The 17,959-nt window shown below is 47.2% G+C and overlaps 1 protein-coding gene across 2 annotated transcripts in view; it reads right to left on the reverse strand.

Moving 5' to 3' along the window:
* Nucleotides 1-477: 477 nt before the first annotated feature.
* IGF2BP1 (insulin like growth factor 2 mRNA binding protein 1) overlaps nucleotides 478-17,959 on the reverse strand; it is a 59,907-nt gene continuing 42,425 nt past the window's right edge. The window contains exons 6-15 of one of the 2 annotated variants that reach the window (XM_005583593.4): nucleotides 17,677-17,958; nucleotides 16,008-16,142; nucleotides 14,631-14,753; nucleotides 13,753-13,888; nucleotides 12,587-12,709; nucleotides 12,062-12,178; nucleotides 11,075-11,149; nucleotides 10,124-10,255; nucleotides 9,771-9,884; nucleotides 478-7,222 (exon numbers count right to left, since the gene is read on the reverse strand). In XM_005583593.4, the coding sequence (XP_005583650.1) occupies nucleotides 7,130-7,222; nucleotides 9,771-9,884; nucleotides 10,124-10,255; nucleotides 11,075-11,149; nucleotides 12,062-12,178; nucleotides 12,587-12,709; nucleotides 13,753-13,888; nucleotides 14,631-14,753; nucleotides 16,008-16,142; nucleotides 17,677-17,958 (1,330 nt within the window). In that variant the 3' untranslated portion in view covers nucleotides 478-7,129. Of the gene's footprint in view, nucleotides 7,223-9,770; nucleotides 9,885-10,123; nucleotides 10,256-11,074; nucleotides 11,150-12,061; nucleotides 12,182-12,586; nucleotides 12,710-13,752; nucleotides 13,889-14,630; nucleotides 14,754-16,007; nucleotides 16,143-17,676; nucleotide 17,959 lie in introns of both variants that reach the window. The other variant, XM_005583592.4, reaches the window with a different exon arrangement.

Genomic DNA, 17,959 nt, shown 5'->3' on the forward strand with positions numbered 1-17,959 from the left:
AAAATCGCACCACTGCACTCCAGCCTGGGTGACAGAGTGATATCCTCAAAAACAAACGATCAAAGAAAAAACCAAATTGGAAAAAAAAAAAAAAAAAAAAAAAAAAGGAAGGCAAGGTCAGAAGAGACCTTTCCCTTAACAGGAAACCCAGAAACATAGGTCACTTACATGTTTTTTTTCTTAGGGTGTTAGGAAGAGTGACACATCCTCATCACTTCTTGGACAGCTACTTCTCTGCAGTGATGTCCCAACATCTTCTTTAATGCTGGAACCCTCATTCCAAACACCTGACCTGCCCCCCTCCCAACATGCAAAGCTAATTAAGAGCAGGGCACCATTTAAAAACCAGTCTTCTGTACGTTGAAGGAAAATGCCTACTTTGCATTTGGATGACTCAGGTCCCTGGGAACCAGGGCTCCCATGCTGAGGTTGAGCATCTCAGCTCCCAGACCCAAAAACCCTGAGACACAGACATACTTGTCTTTCAATATAAGTTTCCTTTTATTTTGAAATTGAAACAGCAAAATGAAGTGGTTTGTGGCTGAAACAACCTTCACGGGAAAGAAAACTAGAGTGTTCCTTCCTCCATCAAAGAACAAACTCCAACGTGTGAGCCAGCTGCCCCACCTCCCCCAAAGCAATGAACAGATTAAAGGATGGGAGGAAGGGTACAATCAAAATCGGGTGGTGATGGCCGGCAGATTTCCAGTAAAATACAATTTTCAAAGTTGCTGCAACTACAGAATAAGGTAGCACTCATATTTTTAAAAAACCAGTCCCAAGCAGTAGGCCTCCAGCCCTTCCCGATTTGCACTCATCAAAATACATCTTTCCCTCTTCTGAGTAAGTGATGTTTCAGAACTGCTTACAAATCCACTTTGCCTCAGGGGAGGAAGCTCTTTTGATTCATTCTGGTTTTGGGGACCAGGATCAAGATTCTGGAGAAAAGGGAGACTCCAAATGTGGTAGAGGACATTTATTCATTATGGTAACACATAATCTGCTGAAATTCATTTTGAACGTGCTTTTACATAGCAGTGGCTAACATAAAATCTGCACAGAAATGTTACAAGTGGCTCCCCAGCCCCCAAAGCGGGGAAGTGCAGTCAAGATTTAAGCATCCCCAAAACAAAGCCTTTATTCCTAGGGGGCTTGTTGGCAGGGGGGAGGGGCGGGGGTGACTGAAGTCAGCTGGCTAGGAGGGGAGAAGGGAGAGAAGCACAGGAAGGACTCACTGGCAGGAATAGGGTGGGGGATGGGGTGAGACAAGCCAGGGGCAGACAGTGAAAGCTGTTACCTGTTAGATTAGCTAGCACGTTGTCTTAAACAAGTGAAGAAAATCGCCAAAGAGTGAAACTTATTTATGGGGGAAAAAAAAGCTTGGGAAATTAAAACAATCCAGTGGTCACTGGAAAATGTCTCCCTCTTTTTAAAAAAAAAAAAAAAAAATTTTTTTGGTTTTTTTTATTTTATTTTTTGGAAAGTATTCTCAAGGTAATATTTTTTTTCCTTTGGAAAAAGAAATCTTTTTCCCCCCCTAACCTAAGCAAGTGGAGTTGCCACTACCTAATTTATCTATTGTTTTGCTAAGAGGTAGATAAAACAAAAGTGAAATGGGGCTTCTATGAGGAGGTCCATTAGAGGGTGGGGAGAGGCTGGGATCGCCCAGTGAAACTCCCCCAACTACAAAGACGGCCTGAATGAGTCCAAGGACTGGGCCCCCTCGGACTCAACCAGGGCAAAGGATCCTGCTCCACCTCTTCTCCTTCTAGAGCCAACTGGGCCCCCCTTGAAGACTGAGAAAGGGCCCAATGGAGGTGTAGGATCTCAAAGAAACCCTGTTGATGAGGTCTCAGCTCTGGCTTCCCCAGGCTTCCTGACTTTGGGGCTGTGTGGTGGGTTCCAGGCCAAGCCCCAGGTCTCACTCCAGCCAGTCCCCTCTAGAAGGGAGGAGGCCATTCCCTTCCTCACCATCATGGTCCAACAAAGCTATAGAAAGTGAGAGAGAGACAAGCTGGAGGCCAAAGGGGTGACACATGGGCAAGGAAGGCAGAAAGTGGGGACCTCACGGCCAGCCCTCCCAGCCCAATCGATATGGGGGGGATCCTGGCAGGCCTGCCTGTTCCCCAAGGACAAACCTTTTGTGGCACAAGCCTCAACTCACTTGTCCTGGCTGGGATTCATACCCTTATGCACGAGTCCCTGCCCTTAGTTCCAATCTTACTGTAAGGATTGAGGTAGTTAATCCATTTATACTCGTAGCATCCATCACCTGCGGTTAATCAAAACACATGCTCCCGAGGAGCTTCCTGCTATTTCATTCAAGAAAAAAATTTTCTTTTGTCCGTCCGGAGTCAACCATACTAAGACGCCAGCAAAGGCGCCATCAGACTGTGCCCCAAAGCGGTGCACAGGGCCAAGGGTCAGGGTTGGGGCTCTAGCCCCTAAATCCCCCTTCAGACATGAGGCCTTCTCCCTGTCCCGTACCCCGATAGAGAAGCCTTATGTATCCAAAGGTAAGAAACTGAAGTTTTCAGCTGGTGTTACTCTAAGAGAAATGTTCTGCATCTAAATTATCGCGTATTTGGAAGGGAAATGGCTTTTATGTCCCCTGGCATTGATGAGGATTTTTCTTCAATCTTCCTGCAATTACTGTGACAGGCTGTGCTGTTTTCCTTCTACTGGTTTTCAAGAAACAGGCAACAGTTGAGTGGTTTGAATGGCAAAGCCACTAGGATCTCCCCATAAACACTTCAGGGGAAAGAAAACCCCCACCCCTGATGAGAGGTGGGAGGAAGGGGTTGCCTAGAGGCACCAGCTTCTCCTGTGGAGCAAGAAGGCTCAAGCAGGCCCTCTGGGGCTCTGTGAGGTAGTTACTAGCACTGCTGGTTCCCAGTTTGGCAGAGGGTGTGTCTGGGGTGGGAGGAGGGGAAGGCACCCTTGAGAGCTAACTGAGGCCCCTCCTCACTGCCCGTCTGCCAGGCCTGAAGGGAACTTGGCGGTGCTATCTCTGCAGTAGGGGCAGGGAACTGAGACCAGTCCCACAACAGGGAGCTACCTGGAGCCCCAAACTTCCTCTCCTTCCCCAAAGTGCAACCAGAAGCTGACAGACCGATTTCTCGGCTCCCTACCCCTTGGCTTGGCAAACACCACACCCTAGTCCCCCAGGAGCCTCTGAAGGGAAGGGCCTTACCCTTAGCTCCCAGTTTCCAGGAGGCCTTCCTCCTCAGACAGCCAGGTATGTGTCGAAAGCTGGCTATTGCTTTGATTCAGGAACAGCCTCTCTCAGCCTCTGTCCGTCTGTCTTTGGCACAGAGGAAAATGGACACAGAACCAACTAGAGGATCCCCCCCTCCAGTGTTCTCTTTTAAATGGGGTCTTTTCTGCCAATAGTGAGGAATAAACAAGAATAGTTCCCAACTGCCTCCAGAAGGAGGGGGTCAGGAAAAAGGAAAAAAGATTGATAAGGACTGGGAGGAGGGGAGGAAAGAGTAGAAAAGGGCTATAAAACTCCCTGTCCTTAAAAATGGCTCTCTCCTAACCAGACCCCTCACAGGAGCTGAGTCCACAACCCAAACTGCAAAAGGCAACCAGACCCGAGAGGGGATTAAAGCCATTTGGGGTGTAACTGGCAGATGCAGCTTCAAAGTCAGTCAGTGAATCAAACCATTTTGGTTATGTGTTTCAAAGAATTTAAAAATATATCCTAAAGAGATGGTCCTTTCTTAAAAATATATATGTAGCACACACACACACATATATATCTTAGAGCACAGAAGCATTTTTTTTAAGTCACTCTTCTCAAATCATCCAAATCTCCCAAGTGCTTTTCGCGATAGCTTGTTATCTCACCAAGGATGGGGAAATGGAGGTGCTGAGCAGGAGGGCAAGGAGTTGCCCTAAGACCTAGCCTATGGGACACAGGAGGGCCCGGCCCACCAAGACAGGTCCTTCATCCCACTAAACCTTAACCACCAAACCATGCTCCTTTTGCTTTCTGGTGGTATAACTTCCACGATTTTCCTGCTGGGCAAATATCAACGAGTGGAGCCTTGCCTAATCCAAGCAAGTGAAGTTTTCCAGTCCCTTGCCACACACTTCCTGGTCTCTTCTGGGAGCTGAATCAGCCAACGGAAAAGGACTTCGGCTCAAGGTGTGAAGGGAGCAGGCCCCCAAGGAAACTGAACACTGCAACAATCACATTTCAGGTACTGTGGGATTTTTTTTTTTTTTTTTCCTTCCTGATGATAGTCTGAACCAGATATCAAAGCATGCTTGCTGCTGGAAATTCGCTTTAAATTATTAAATGGCCGACGTCTGAACGTTATCTGCTTTGTTTTGGGACAAAGCATACAGAGCCAGAGATGGAGAGCTGGGAGACCCTTTTTATGGTTGGGACAGGTGGAGAGGCTTAATTCTACTGGCCTGATGTGATCCCTAAATGCTTTTCTGCTTCTCTTCAATTTGGGCCAGTTCTGGGGGCTACAAGGGAATGTCCTAGGGAGAAAGTGATAAGGCAGGAACCTGTCCCAGTCACGTCCCCATATTCCCTGCCCCTCCTTGCCATGAGCCACCCTAAATCAAGAATTCCCTAAGTTTGGGTCCACTTTTAAAATCAATCAGACCTATCTAAAGAAGACAGGGAGACAGAGGCGGGGGCAGTAGTATCTGTTTGCCCCTTGGATCTATGGATATAGATTAAGAAGAACAGCAAGACGGAATTGAAACAGTAACAACAACAACAAAAAAAAATGAAAAGCACTGCAATGACAAACCAGGTGGACCTCTCTGAGGGCGAGAGGGTGGCCTTGTCTTTCTTCCATGAACGGAATCTCGGCTCCCATATTTTTAGACGGAGAAATATAGATTTTTTAAAACGGTATATTTTTTAGTTATCATTTCTCTCCTCGATAAAACGGAGGCAATATTTTAAAATATCTCAACAGCACCACTGGTGGGAAAAGCTTGCTGAGATGCTGTTTAACCAAAGGAGGAAAGAGAAGAGACCAAGGGCCAGGTGGTTGGTTGTTGGGCATTGTTTAACCACTGAGAGCCCCCAGCTCTGCTAGGCCTTTTAATCCTATCAGGTAGGATATTCCAGCAGTGGCCAGCAGCTGGGGCTCTAGAAGTCAGGGATCAGGGCCAAACAAGGCTCTGGGCTCTGCCCCTCTGGGCTCTCTCAAACCCAGGCCTTTCCTCTTAGCACCAGCCTCCTCCTAAGGGGGCAGCCCCCAAAGCCTTTCCCATCAGGCCTGTTCTCCATAGAGAGTTCCTAAAGGGTTACTGGCTCATGTAAGAAATTATGAAACATAACTTTGTTTTTTCTTTTCATTAAAAAAATAAAATATTCAAGACTATCAGCTTCTCTTTTGTTTTTTCTTTTTTATATAAAATATCAGCAAGCCGCAAAAAAAACAAAAATAAAAAAAATTTTTTTTTAATGGGGTTGGGGGAAACAAAAAGGAAAATAATTGCTGAGGTAACTTCATACCTTGAGGTAGTTTACTTCGCACACAGCATTGCCTGACTACGCCCACATGTTGCGGTTGTCTTGTTGTTACTGTTGTTGCAATGTTGAAAGGAGGGGAACTCCACGCATGGGCTTTTCCATATGTAGAGAGGCCTTCCTCCCTTCCCACACACTTGATAGCATTGTCCAGGGTAGCTAAAGTGCATTACCTGGCTAATATGCATTGTCAATCAGTATATTAGGAGGGGAGGCCTAGCCTCATTTAACTGATGGCTTCTGTCCCCTACAAGGGCTAAACACTCCATAGGATCTTATTAAGCCTGGTAAATTAATAATAGATTATATTTACCCCTTGCTGTACAATGCTGCTGGTATTCTGAATTGTTTTTTAGACACACCTTTCATCATGCTGATAATGATTCATAGAGACAGAAGCCGTCAGTTAAAAATTCCTCTCAGATACAAACAGAAGCAAGTACTCTCCAATTTACTCAATTTGCCAGATGATGGACTTTAGCTTTATCGGGAGCTCAGGGTTGGGTTCCAAGTCCCACCACCAAGGAAACAGTGCCGTGGCTGGGAGTGCCCCACAACCCCTGCCTCTAGGAACCAGCCCTTATGGGAGCACATGGGCTGGGGTGAGGGCACCGTGGCAGCCTTTGGGGCCACTTAAGTCCTCCATGGAACTGAGACTTTATCAAGGGGAGTTAGCGTCCCCTTCCCAGTGCTCATATCCAATCATTAAAATAGACTTTAAAAAAATATAAAATCCGCCTGAGAACGATGGGAATCAGGGACAGTGGTCAGCCCCTACCCTGCTGAGCATTCAATACCACCTATGTGCACCTGGACATAATGTGAAGCCTACACGGGAGAGGGACGTGAATGTGGTGGGGAAGCCCCAACACAGTGGGGAAATTTCGGTTGTGCCAATTTGAAGATGGTGATCTGGAACAGATCAGCCACAAGGGCACTTCTTTTAAACGTGGATTATTATGTGTTTTAACCATCTTTCTCCCCATTTTCCCCTCTTCTTCATTCCCTATTGTACCTATTGGTTAGGGAGTGATTGGAATTAATCTACAGATACTGACAGTTCTTTTCCCTTGAGTCAATATTGTAAGCAAAGCAATGCATTCGTTCGCATTTTTTTCTGGTAGCAATAAAGATAAAACAATTAGTGTAACTATAGAAAGAGGCAGCAAATGGAGGTATTTTAATCAATTACCCAAGTAGGGGGAAGAAAATTGGAAAAATGTTAAGGTCAAGAAATGAACCATCCTTTAAGGCTGATTAAAACACCCCTCTGCATGTTTTTAAAACCTGAAGGAAATTTTATTTTTCTTCCCACTGAGGTGTAATCCACCCTCTTGGTGGGGCCTGGAGAGCTTCTATAAACAATCCACGTTTAAAAGTGCCTTGCGCTAGAATTTCTGACACCCCAAGGGGCAGAGAATGTTGGGCCAATTGGGTGGGTGTCTGGGGCTAAGAGATCAGGGTTCCTCACTGGAACATCTTTCTCAATCAAGTGGGCAAACCTGATCTACAGCCCGGCCCAGGTGTCCCAGATTCCCACTCATTCTCAGGCCTGCCGGGGAGAGCACACTCTCGATTTCTGCCCGTTGTTGTCCTGGACTCGAAGGGACAGGGAGGGGCTGGTCACTTCCTCCGTGCCTGGGCCTGGTTACTCTGTCCCTTCTGATGCTGCTGCTTAACCTGGGCCAGGATGTCTCGGATCTTCCGCTGAGCCATCTGCAGCAAGAACAGGCAAGAGGGTGGGTGTGAGGACCTCCAAGGAGACAGCCTTCCACGGAAGAGAGGTCGTCAGGTCCAGACCCAGGCAATAAACATAATAGGTCACACGGGACTCAGAGGAAAGATAAAGAGGAAGAATGAGGGGTGGGGTGACCTTACATTTCTTTGCCTCCAGTGGAGCCTGAGCATCCCCTGGAAAATACAGCAAACGTGGTGGGTTTAAGTGGGAGATGGGGTTGGGGGACATGAAGGAAGGAGAAACAGTAGTATCAATCCATTCATCAGAATTTAAAATTTGACAAAGTTGATACACATTACCAAACCCAAAACAGAATGCCTAGAGTTTCTAGGCAGAAATATATTACGCATTGTACAGCAGTGGTCCCCAACTCCCAACTGTTCTGGCACCAGGAACTGGTTTCATGGAAGACAATTTTTCTTCCACAGATGGAGGTGGGGGTGGGGAAGTGGTTTCAGGATGAAGCCTCAAATCAGCATGCATTAGATTCTCATAAGGAGTGTGCAACCTAGATCCTTCGCATGTACTACACATCCCTGGAGCACTTCACAACAGGGTTCACCCTCCTATGAGAATCTAATGCCGCCCTGATCTGACAGGAAGCAGGGCTCAGGAGGTAATGCCCGCTCGTCCGCTGCTCACCTCCTGCTGTGCAGCCCAGTACCAGTCCGTGGCCCGGAGTTTGCGGACCCCTGTTATAGAGGGTCATAACTTAGGAGACATCATCAGAAATCCATGCTTCATTTTAATACCCCAGGAAAAGGAATAAAATGTCCAGATATGGCCAGGAGCGGTGGCTCACGCCTGCAATCCTAGCACTTTGGGAGGCTGAGGTGGGTGAATCACCTGAGGTCAGGAGTTCGAGAGCAGCCTGGCCAACATGGTGAAACCCCATCTTTACTAAAAATACAAAAATTAGCCAAGCGTGGTGATGCACACCTATAATCCCAGCTCTTTGGGAGGCTGAGGCAGTGAGATCACTTGAGCCCAAGTGTTTGAGACTAGCCTGGGCCACACGGTGAAACCTCATTACTACAAAAAAAATACAAAAATTAGCTGAGTGTTGTGGTATCTGCTTGTAGTCCCCGCTACTTGGGGGGCCTGAGGTGGGAGGATCACTTGAGCCTGGGAGGTAGAGGCTGCAGTGAGCTGTGGTCACACCACTGCCCTCCAGCCTGGGTGGCAGAGCGAGACCCTATCGCCAAAAAAAAAAAAAAAAGAAAGAAAGAAAGAAAGAAAAGAGGAAGTTGATCTAGGTTGGGAAAATAATGTGGAGTCAATAAGAGGTCCAACTCCATCAACCATGGCTTGATGTTTTACATAGCTTTTCATTTAATTCTCCTTCTGATCAGCTAAAATTGCTTCCGTGTTTAATATTAATATATCCTGGCTTTGTGCATCTTTGGATATTTACTCTCTTAAAAAAAAAACAGCTGAATTAAAGATTCACATTTACCCTCTTAAGCTTCATTTATAAAATGAAATTGTTGTGAGAATTAAATGAGTTAATATATATAAACCACAAAAAACAGTGCTGGGTATATCCAAAGGCACCCATAAATCTTAGATATTATTATTATTTTATGGCTCTTATTAATACTTCCTTTTTTATTTGTTATTTTATATATATATTGTTGAGATGTAACAAAAGCCTCTTATAAATACTTCTCAAAGGGTTACCAGAGAAAGTAACTTATCCAAGGTCACATAGCAGAAAGGCTATATATGTGAAGTTTGAGGTCAAAGCTCCCTGGCTCCAAAACCTCCATACTTGATGCTGTACTATATGGCACTGGAAGCCAAAAAACCAAGAGCCAGTTTGCCCCAATTGCTCTAGCAGCCCCAGCAGACCACAAGCCTGCTAAGATCTGGATATCCTCTATGAATTGTAGGAACTGTGATCAACAGTCTCCAAAGTTCCTTTCCAGTTCTAACACTGATGGATTTAAGACTTTAGGAAAACACCATTAGCTGTCAACCACCTGTTTGCTTGCCTTGCTGAGGTTCAGCAAAATTTGAACCTGATATTGGCCTTCCCTTCCAGGCCCTGAGGCCTGTCCAAGTGCTGAATAGCGATGATGAGTTCTGGGAAAGGAATGGGAGGATGAAGAGCAGAAAACAGAGAGAGAACAGCCATTCTGAGAGAGGCAGAGGGACTACATTTCAAAAAGTAATCAATCCAGGGTATTAGTACTGTTATCATTATTCCATGAACAAAACCAATCTTCTTTCATAACCAGTGCAGAAAGGGGTTAGGGAAGGACTAATGTAGAACATATATATCTATGAAACATATATACATTAAACTTGTCAAATCACTTTCCCTAGAGAATAATAAGAGGGAATATGTCATCTACACATCCCACTTCTGCACCTCAAAGAGGGCAATAACCTAGCCCAGAGGCAGGCAGATGTGGCTGAGGCCCCAGGACTTGTCAAGGTCATGCAGGTCAACCTCTGGAGTCTCTGCTTCTCTGCTCCCTGGGCTCCTGCAGCCCTCCCGCAATGGGGGAGCACCATATGTACCTGACTGGCATAGAAATGTCCGATGATTTTCACGATGACCTGGTCGTTCTCATCAGGGGTCTGGTCTCTTGGTACTACCACCTCAGCTGCCGTCAAATTCTGCAACTCGTTCACCTGGGGGTGGCCAGAGAGGAGCTCAGGGTGCCATCAAGAAAGCATGGGTGGGGTTGGAGGAAGGAACCAGGGTTAACTAGTAGGGAGAAACTGGAAGAGTCAGGACCTGAGCTTGGGGAGTAGAATCAAGTAAATGAGCAAATCAGGAGTCCTGAGATTGAGCAGCACAGGAGGCCAGAGAGAGCTGTTGAGATTGGAGACCATGGCCCAGGGCTTTCAACCTGGCCCTCACAGCTCACCGTTTTGCCACCTTTGCCAATGACCCGGCCAGCTGCTGATGCTGGCACACGTATGTGGGTCTCCAGCTTCACTTCCTCCTTGGGACCAAAGAAGTTCTCCTCCTTGAGTTTGCCGTAGATTCTTCCCTGAGCCTGAAAAGAGGAGGTAATTGTTAATCAGTGGTTCATATATCTATGACAAAAGGGAAAAGTGGGAAAAAGGAAGCTCCAGCCCATATTTTCTGGCCCACAGGCCCTCCCCATCCTGGGTGGGCTAACCATCTAAGGCAGGTGAAGGGCAAGGCTCAGGTGGGCAGCTTGTCAGCACTCCTTCTGCTTAGCTATCATACTGGAGACCCTGGGTGGAGATTATGAGTTATAAGTAACTGAATAAACACTTCCCAAGGGAAAAAACAGTTCCCAGAGGAATGGAATTCACAAGCTACAAACCAGACCTATGGAGTCTGGACACGGCACTGATCAGCATTTCAAGGCCCTGAATGGCAACTAATCAAGTCACACAGAGAGCAGGCCTGTCTGACTCTCCAGTGGCCCAGAGAGCTGTCCCACTCCTCTATCATCACATATGTTAGGTTAAGCTAATTGATGGTTTATTTTTTGGCTGTCTGATCAGAAGTCCAAGAACCTTAGGATTTAGTGGGGACATAAAAGAATTTGGCATTAAAGGCCTTCCTTAGAAATGAAGGCAGAGTGCAAATAAGATGCCCTCGGACTTCTTTCCTTCCCATCTTCTTCTATGGACCTTAAAAAGGGAAGACGAAGACAACAGAAATCCAGTTTGATGTCAATTTGAAAATAGCTCTGCAGCCCTTTATCCTGCATGGAAGGCTTAAAGATGTGATGAGGACTTGATGGCTAATGGGAAACTGCCCCAGCCTTTTTCCTACCTCAGGGGAAATACTCAACCTCAATTCCTCCATGTTCAGCTTGCAAAACAATAAAGACCAAAACCTTGAATTGGGCCTCTGGCGGTCCAGTGATGATAACCATACGGACTTTGGAGTCAGGTGTTTCAGGTGGTGCAATCTAAAAACAAAAAGCTTGTCAATGAAGGACCCTCTATGGGAAAACCCCCACCATGTCCACAGTTGCCCTTCTACCACCCTTACTCCCAACTACCCATTCTGAAGACTTAGGGAAGGAAGAACAAAGACTCTGAAGCCCACATCATTACGCCTGCACACCAGAATTATTAGAAGGGCAGAGGTGGTCAGTTAGAAGGACTGGCTTCAATGACACTTTCTAACTAGGGCCTCCTGCTCTCTCCACTTACCAATCTCCCAATCTCCCAGAGAGGTTTCAGTGGAGTCCTGCCAACAGGCAAGGACACAAATGAAATGACCAACGGATAGAGGTCAGTGACTGCACCTCCAGTGGAGAACAATCAAGGTTTCTGCTCAAAGCTTTTAAGATAACTAAAGCAACTGGATTTAAGTTTGTGAAAATTTAACAGCACCCTTGTTTCACTATGACAGATTCTCCCTTCTCTCTCCCCTGGACCTTGACCAGGGAAGGCGACAGACAACTAACACTTAACTTGGTGTTAGTATGTAAGCGAAGGGCTTTCTTTGGCTACATAGCTTCATAATATTGTACTGATGAGGAAAGTGAGGCTCGGATCATATAGTGTATTGGGAGAAGGGGGTGATGAGGTGGATCTGGGATTTGAACCCAAGTCAATTGGTGTTAGAACCTAAGTTCTCTTTCTATGTTATAACCCTGCCCCTGCCCAGCCTGAAAACCCAGAAGCACTGAAGCCATCCCATGGGAACCAAGCAAGGTCAAAAACAAAGAGAATTTTGATTCCATGGGGGAAAGGTCCCTCACATGACACACAGAATTCTCAAATGAGTAGGGGGAATGTGGGAGAAAGTGCAGAGTGATAAAAGCAGAGCCCCTTCCCTTTCCAGAAACAGGAAGACCCACAGAGCAGATCACCTTGATGGAGGCGCTGGCAAACCGGGAGAGCTGTTTGATGTGCTGCCCCTTCTTGCCGATGATGGCGCCCACTGCCTGGGCGGGAATAAACACCTGCACCATCTCCTGCTCGGGAGCCTGCTGCCAGGACAGGGGGCGTTACTACCAGGGGGCCCAAGTAGCATGGCCCAGAAACCCTCCACTCCCCTGCCTTGCACCCTCAAGAAGGAAGGAGTAGACACCAAACTGCCACCCTGGGCTGCCAAGGGATGCTGTGAGCTCTTTAGTTCTTCCAATGCCCAGCAGGGCTAAAGGGAAGAGGCCAGGAAAGAGTGAGGTTACAGTGCTGCCTATGCCCCGGGAACTTTCTAGGCAGACATTTGGGAGCCTCAGAGCCAGTGGCTAGGAGCACTGGAGAGGAGGGATGCCCATGAGACCTTCCTTCCCTCTCCCTGCAAACTTGCCAACTCCCATAGGGTGTTGGGTCCCCCTAAGGCAGGCCACATATGGGCCCAGGGGTCCCGTGTAGTAAGACCTTCCACCTACCATAAAGGAGCTATAGGGAGCAGCCCCAGTAACGCTGCTGGGAGGTGGCGGGACTGCGCTGGACGAGGCGGGGAAAAGACCTACAGCAGCCAGGTTCAGGCCAGGGATCAGGTGAGACTGCAGCTGGGGAAGAAAGGTGAGGACGAGGAGTCAGCACACCCTGACAGGCCCTGGCTGTACAAAACGCGAGTAGCCCCAGGGGGAAGTGGGCCAAAAACATGAATTACATGCTTTTGCACAAAAGCCTATTCTGTGCTTTTCATACACTCTCACCTACACACTTCGGGCGTGGAATTTTAAGTGATATGATGTTCTCACTGGACTAACGGCTAGCAACTGCAACCAGAAATGCCAAACAGTTATACACCCTCAGGAGTTCTTCCTCTCTGGCTGTTCAGACTGCTGGAGACAGACGACAGACTCATGACACTGTACTATAATCCCCCTACATGAGAAAAAGGCGTGGAGACAGCTCCATCTAACTTCTAGGACTGTGGTTCTAAACATTTTTGGTCCTGTACACCAACCCCAAGTCTCCTTTAAAAATCAGATGAGTTGCATGCAGTGGCTCATGCTTATAATCCTAGTACTTTGGGAGGCCAAGGCAGGAGAATCGCTTGAGCCCAGGAGTTCGAGACCAACCTGGGTGACACAGCAAGACCCTGTTCCAAAAAATACAATTTTTAAAAATTAGCTGGGCATGGTGGTGCACACCTGTAGTCTCCTAGGTACTTGGGAGGCTGAAGCAGGAGTATCCCTTCAGCCCAGGGGGTCATGGCTGCAGTAAGCTATGATTGTGCCATTGCGCTCCAACCTGGGCAACAGACCAAGACCCTATCTCAAAAAAATTAAAAAAAAAAAAAAAAATCAGATGACAATGATGGATCCCCGCATTTCACTAAAGTGCACACAAACACAAATTGTACACATACTTGGAATCACAGGACTCAAAGCCCAAGATTGGACCCCTACTCTAGGAACCAGGTGAAGAATCCTTGCTAATTAAATACTATTTAAATACTATTTCTGACAGTCGAGATCCAAAACCATCAACTAAAGCTCCAAAGCCACACGGCACAGGGCACATGTCCATCACCCCCCACCCCCCAAGTTGCTGTTGCTAAGACTCAGGAAAGGATAAGCAGAGGGTACTACCCAGCACTCACGCTCATGGCGGCCACATCGTTCTCATAGGCCTCCCGAACTTTCTTCATTATTTCCTGCTCGGCCCTGCAACAATTCTCAATGGCCCCCTTCACAGTGATGGTCCTCTCGGGGTTGTAAAGAGTAAGGTCTTGCAACCTGGCAGGAAGAGCAGAGTCGTGTCCTTTCACTGGCAGGCCAGGACCAGGCCCCGGCAGGAGCAAAGACAAGAGGCCAGTTGAGTCACACGCCCACCACTTCTGCAGCCTATTCAACTTCTAGCAAATAACTCTGCATCTCCAGTCTTTGGTGTCCCCAGTTTTAACCAGGGCAGGGAGTAAGACAGAGGGATATGACAACACCCAACTCAAACCTCTCTGTTAGCAACAGATCCAATGTCAGACAGATTATGGTCGTGTTTCTAAGTTTCTCCCTTGATTCTACATAATCCATGTCCTGTACCTTTTTGGACAAGAGCAATTACTTTGCCCACAGGCTAGTCTCTGATGAAGCAGCACACTGCTTGCAGGAGCAGCCCACCACAGACAGAAAAGGGCCAAGGTCACTTCTCACAGTGACAGACAGGACTAAAGCCCTGAGTCCCTGGCTCCTAGCTGCAGGCTGTCGGCAAGCCACAGGGAAAGAGGGCTGTCACGTGGTTGAATGTGGACTGTAGAGGCAGCACCCTACAACACCCCACCCCATATGGCAGTGGGAATGGGCAGATCCAGTCCTTAGAGAGATTTTTTGAATGTTCTTTATCACTTCTACTATTTTTCCTTCAAGAGGCAGAAAGAGCATCTATTTTAAAAGAGCACATGTCAAGGTTCCATGATGAAATACTGACCCTGGCCTCCATGCATCCCCCACTCATAAATAGGGAAACAGAAGAGAGCCTTACGAGGAGATGGTGATTTTTGTCTCGGTATCTTGCTCTACCTTCTTCAGGTTCCGTCCTTCCTTGCCAATGAGACGCCCTACAAAGTTATTATGGGCCAGGATCTTCAGGGGAACCTCGTCAGCCCTTGGGAAGACAAAGCAAGAAGTGGAAGACAACAGCTCCTTCAATTGTGGGCATCATGAAGACTCAATCACCATGACACCCTAGACTTGGCATTTCCAAGTAAAACATCTCAAAACTTATCAAACTGCATACTTTAAAAATATGTATGATTTATTATACATCAATTGAACATCAATAAAGTCAATTTGCTTTATTTTATTTTTTGAGACAGGGTCTCACTCTATCACTCAGGTTGGAATGCAAGGCTCATCACAGCCTTGATCTCCTGGGCTCATGCGAGCCTCCCTTCTCAGCCTTCCGAGTAGCTGGGACTACGCACACGCCCAGCTAATTTTTCTATTTTCTGTAGAGGTGAGGTTTCACTATCTTGCCCAGGCTGGTCTAGAACTCCTAGCCTCCAAAAGTGCTGGGATCAGAGGCATAAGCCACTATGCCCAGCCAATAAAGCTATTTTAAACAGCACAAGTGTATAAAGGAACATGTCTAAGCAGATTCCTTGCATCACTGTTTTATGATAAGGAAAAGTTTAAAACAATTTAAACACCAATCAAGAAATAGGAGATTGATCACATGAACTATGGATAAGCTATACTGTGGAATTCTATGCAGTTATAAAAAGAATGAGGTCTGTCCATATGTACTAATATACGTGCTGATACAGAAAATGAAAAAAATATAGAACAGCCTGTTCAGTGTGATTCTCTTTGAGCTAAAACACATGTGCACACATGAATACACACAGGCACACATAACCATACATGTAGGCACGCATACATAATATACACACACTTGTGAGTGCACAGAATTTCTAGGAGGTCATACAACAGGAGTAAGAAGGGGTGGGGTATGGCAGCACACGCCTATAATCCCAGCAATTTAGAAGGCTGAGCTGGGTGGGTCATTTGAGTCCAGGAGTTCAAGACCAGCCTGGGTAACATGGCGAAACCCTATCTCTACAAAAATCACAAAAAACTAGGCAGGCGTGGTGGTGCATGCCTGTTGTCCTAGCTACTCGGAAGGCTGAGGCGGGAGAATCCCTTGAGACCCGGAGGCAGAGGTTGCAGTGAGCTGAGATCATGCCACTGTACTCCAGCCTAGGTGACAGAGTCCCTGTAAGAAGATTTCTCAGTTTACATCTTTTTGTGCAATTGCTGACTGTATTTCTTATATGTCTGTATTACAGCTTGGAAGTTGAGTTGGGGAGGCTAACTGGACTACCAGTCCCTGAAGAGCCAAGAAAAGCTGGAGACTTACGTTTTGGTGTCCTTGGCCTCTTTATGCATAATCTCCAAGATCATCTTGCAAGCGGAGGAGCAGCCCTCAGGGGTGGAGTGCACACTGATGGCTTTTTCAGCTGCACCTGCATTCTCCTTCCTATGCACGTCTATCCTGGGGGCCACAAGAACAAGGCTGGTTAGTCGTCCCCAGTGATACCAGTACTTCAGGCTCCCCACCCCCACTACCACTCCTCAGTCAAAGGCATAGAACCTGCTCTTCTTGGAACAAGGCCAATCAAGTTCAAATTTGGGAAGGGCAATGAAAGGACTGGAGAGACATGACCCATCTGTTACTATGGATTCTCTCTCAGACCAGCAATGCCTCAATCCACAGGTGGTTGGTGGCCAGGCACGGTAGCTCATGCCTGTAATTCCAGCACTTTTGGAGGCCAAGGCGAGTGGGTTACTTGAGGCCAGGAGTTCGAGACTAGCCTGGCCAGCATGGTGAAACCCCGTCTCTACTAAAAATACAAAAAAATTAGCTGGGTGTGGTGGTGCACACCTGTAATCCCAGCTACTAAACAGGTTGAGGCACAAGAATTGCTTGAACCTGGGAGGAGGCTGCAGTGAGCTGAGATCACACCACCGTACTCCAGCCTGAGTGACGCAGTGAGACTCTGCCTCAAAAAAATAAAAAATAAATAAATAGATAAATAAATAAGTGGTGGCTGGGGACAAGAACACAGCAGGGGTGGGAATTACACAAATGCAGGGGTGGGAACTACCAGCCCACAGTTCCAAAGCTGCATTTCCACTTGAATTTCGTATGTCCCCCTTGAAACAAATATAAAGAGAGGACACAGTGCCCCAAACTCAAAGTAAATAACAAGAGTTACTATGATAAGGACATAATGTGGCATGTCCTTTGCCACTGAGTACACTGATATGATATAACAATTAGAGAAAAGGCCTGGTGTGGTGGCTCATGCCTTTAATCCCAGCACTATGGGAGGCTGAGGCAGCCGGATCACGAGGTCAGGAGCTCCAGACCAGCCTGACCAACATGGTGAAACCCTGTATCTATTAAAAATACAAAAATTAGCCAGGCATGGTGGCACGTGCCTGTAATCCCAGCTACTCGGAAGGCTGAGGCAGGAGAATGGCATGAACCCGGGAGGCACAGGTTGCCATGAGCCAAGATCACACCACTGTACTCCAGCCTGGGCAACAGAGCGAGACTGTCTCCAAAAAAAAAAAAAGAAAAGAAAAGATTAGAGAAAGAAGGTAACAGTGGCAGAATGGGAGATGGGACACAATTAATGAGGGTCCTAATTTTGGACAGGTTGGCCAGCCCTGTTACCACATTAAGTGGTCATGAAATCACAGAGGACTGAGGAGTGGCTGACTCATCAAAATGAGGTTTGCTTGGAGACTTTTTTATGAAACTGCACGAAAAATTATAGAACCTCTCTTGCTAAAACAAGTGTGTGGCCCAGCACCCCAAGACCCATTCTCCCTCCCTATCTGCCCTCCCTTTCCCAGGAGGCTGGTATTGGAAGCAGTGACCCCTGAATGCTCCAGGCAACATTTCCTAAAAGGTAAATGTTGATGTCCCCAGCATGCTTCCAGGCTTCTAGTGGGCCTCTTTAGGTACCAACCACTGTTCCCTAGCAACCAGCCTCCATTTCCCAAGAGCCAGGACTCACTTGGACTGGGTCTGTTTTGTGATGTTGCGGATGGTGGCCCCCTCCTTGCCAATGATGGCACCCACATACTGGGTGGGCACCAGGAGCCGAAGGGGGATGTCCACTTGCTGCTGCTTGGCTGGGGCCCCCGCTGCCACAGGTGAGCCCTGGCGGGGCTGACCCCGAGAGCCAAAGCCCCCTCGGCGCCCATTCTCAGGTCCCTGTGCTATCTGTTCATCAGGGATGTAGGAGACCTTCAGAGCATGGTTCTCCAACTGGTGGCCATTCAGCTTCATGATGGCTC

Source organism: Macaca fascicularis, chromosome 16 (genome assembly GCF_037993035.2).
Source record: "Macaca fascicularis isolate 582-1 chromosome 16, T2T-MFA8v1.1".
NCBI lineage: Eukaryota > Metazoa > Chordata > Mammalia > Primates > Cercopithecidae > Macaca > Macaca fascicularis.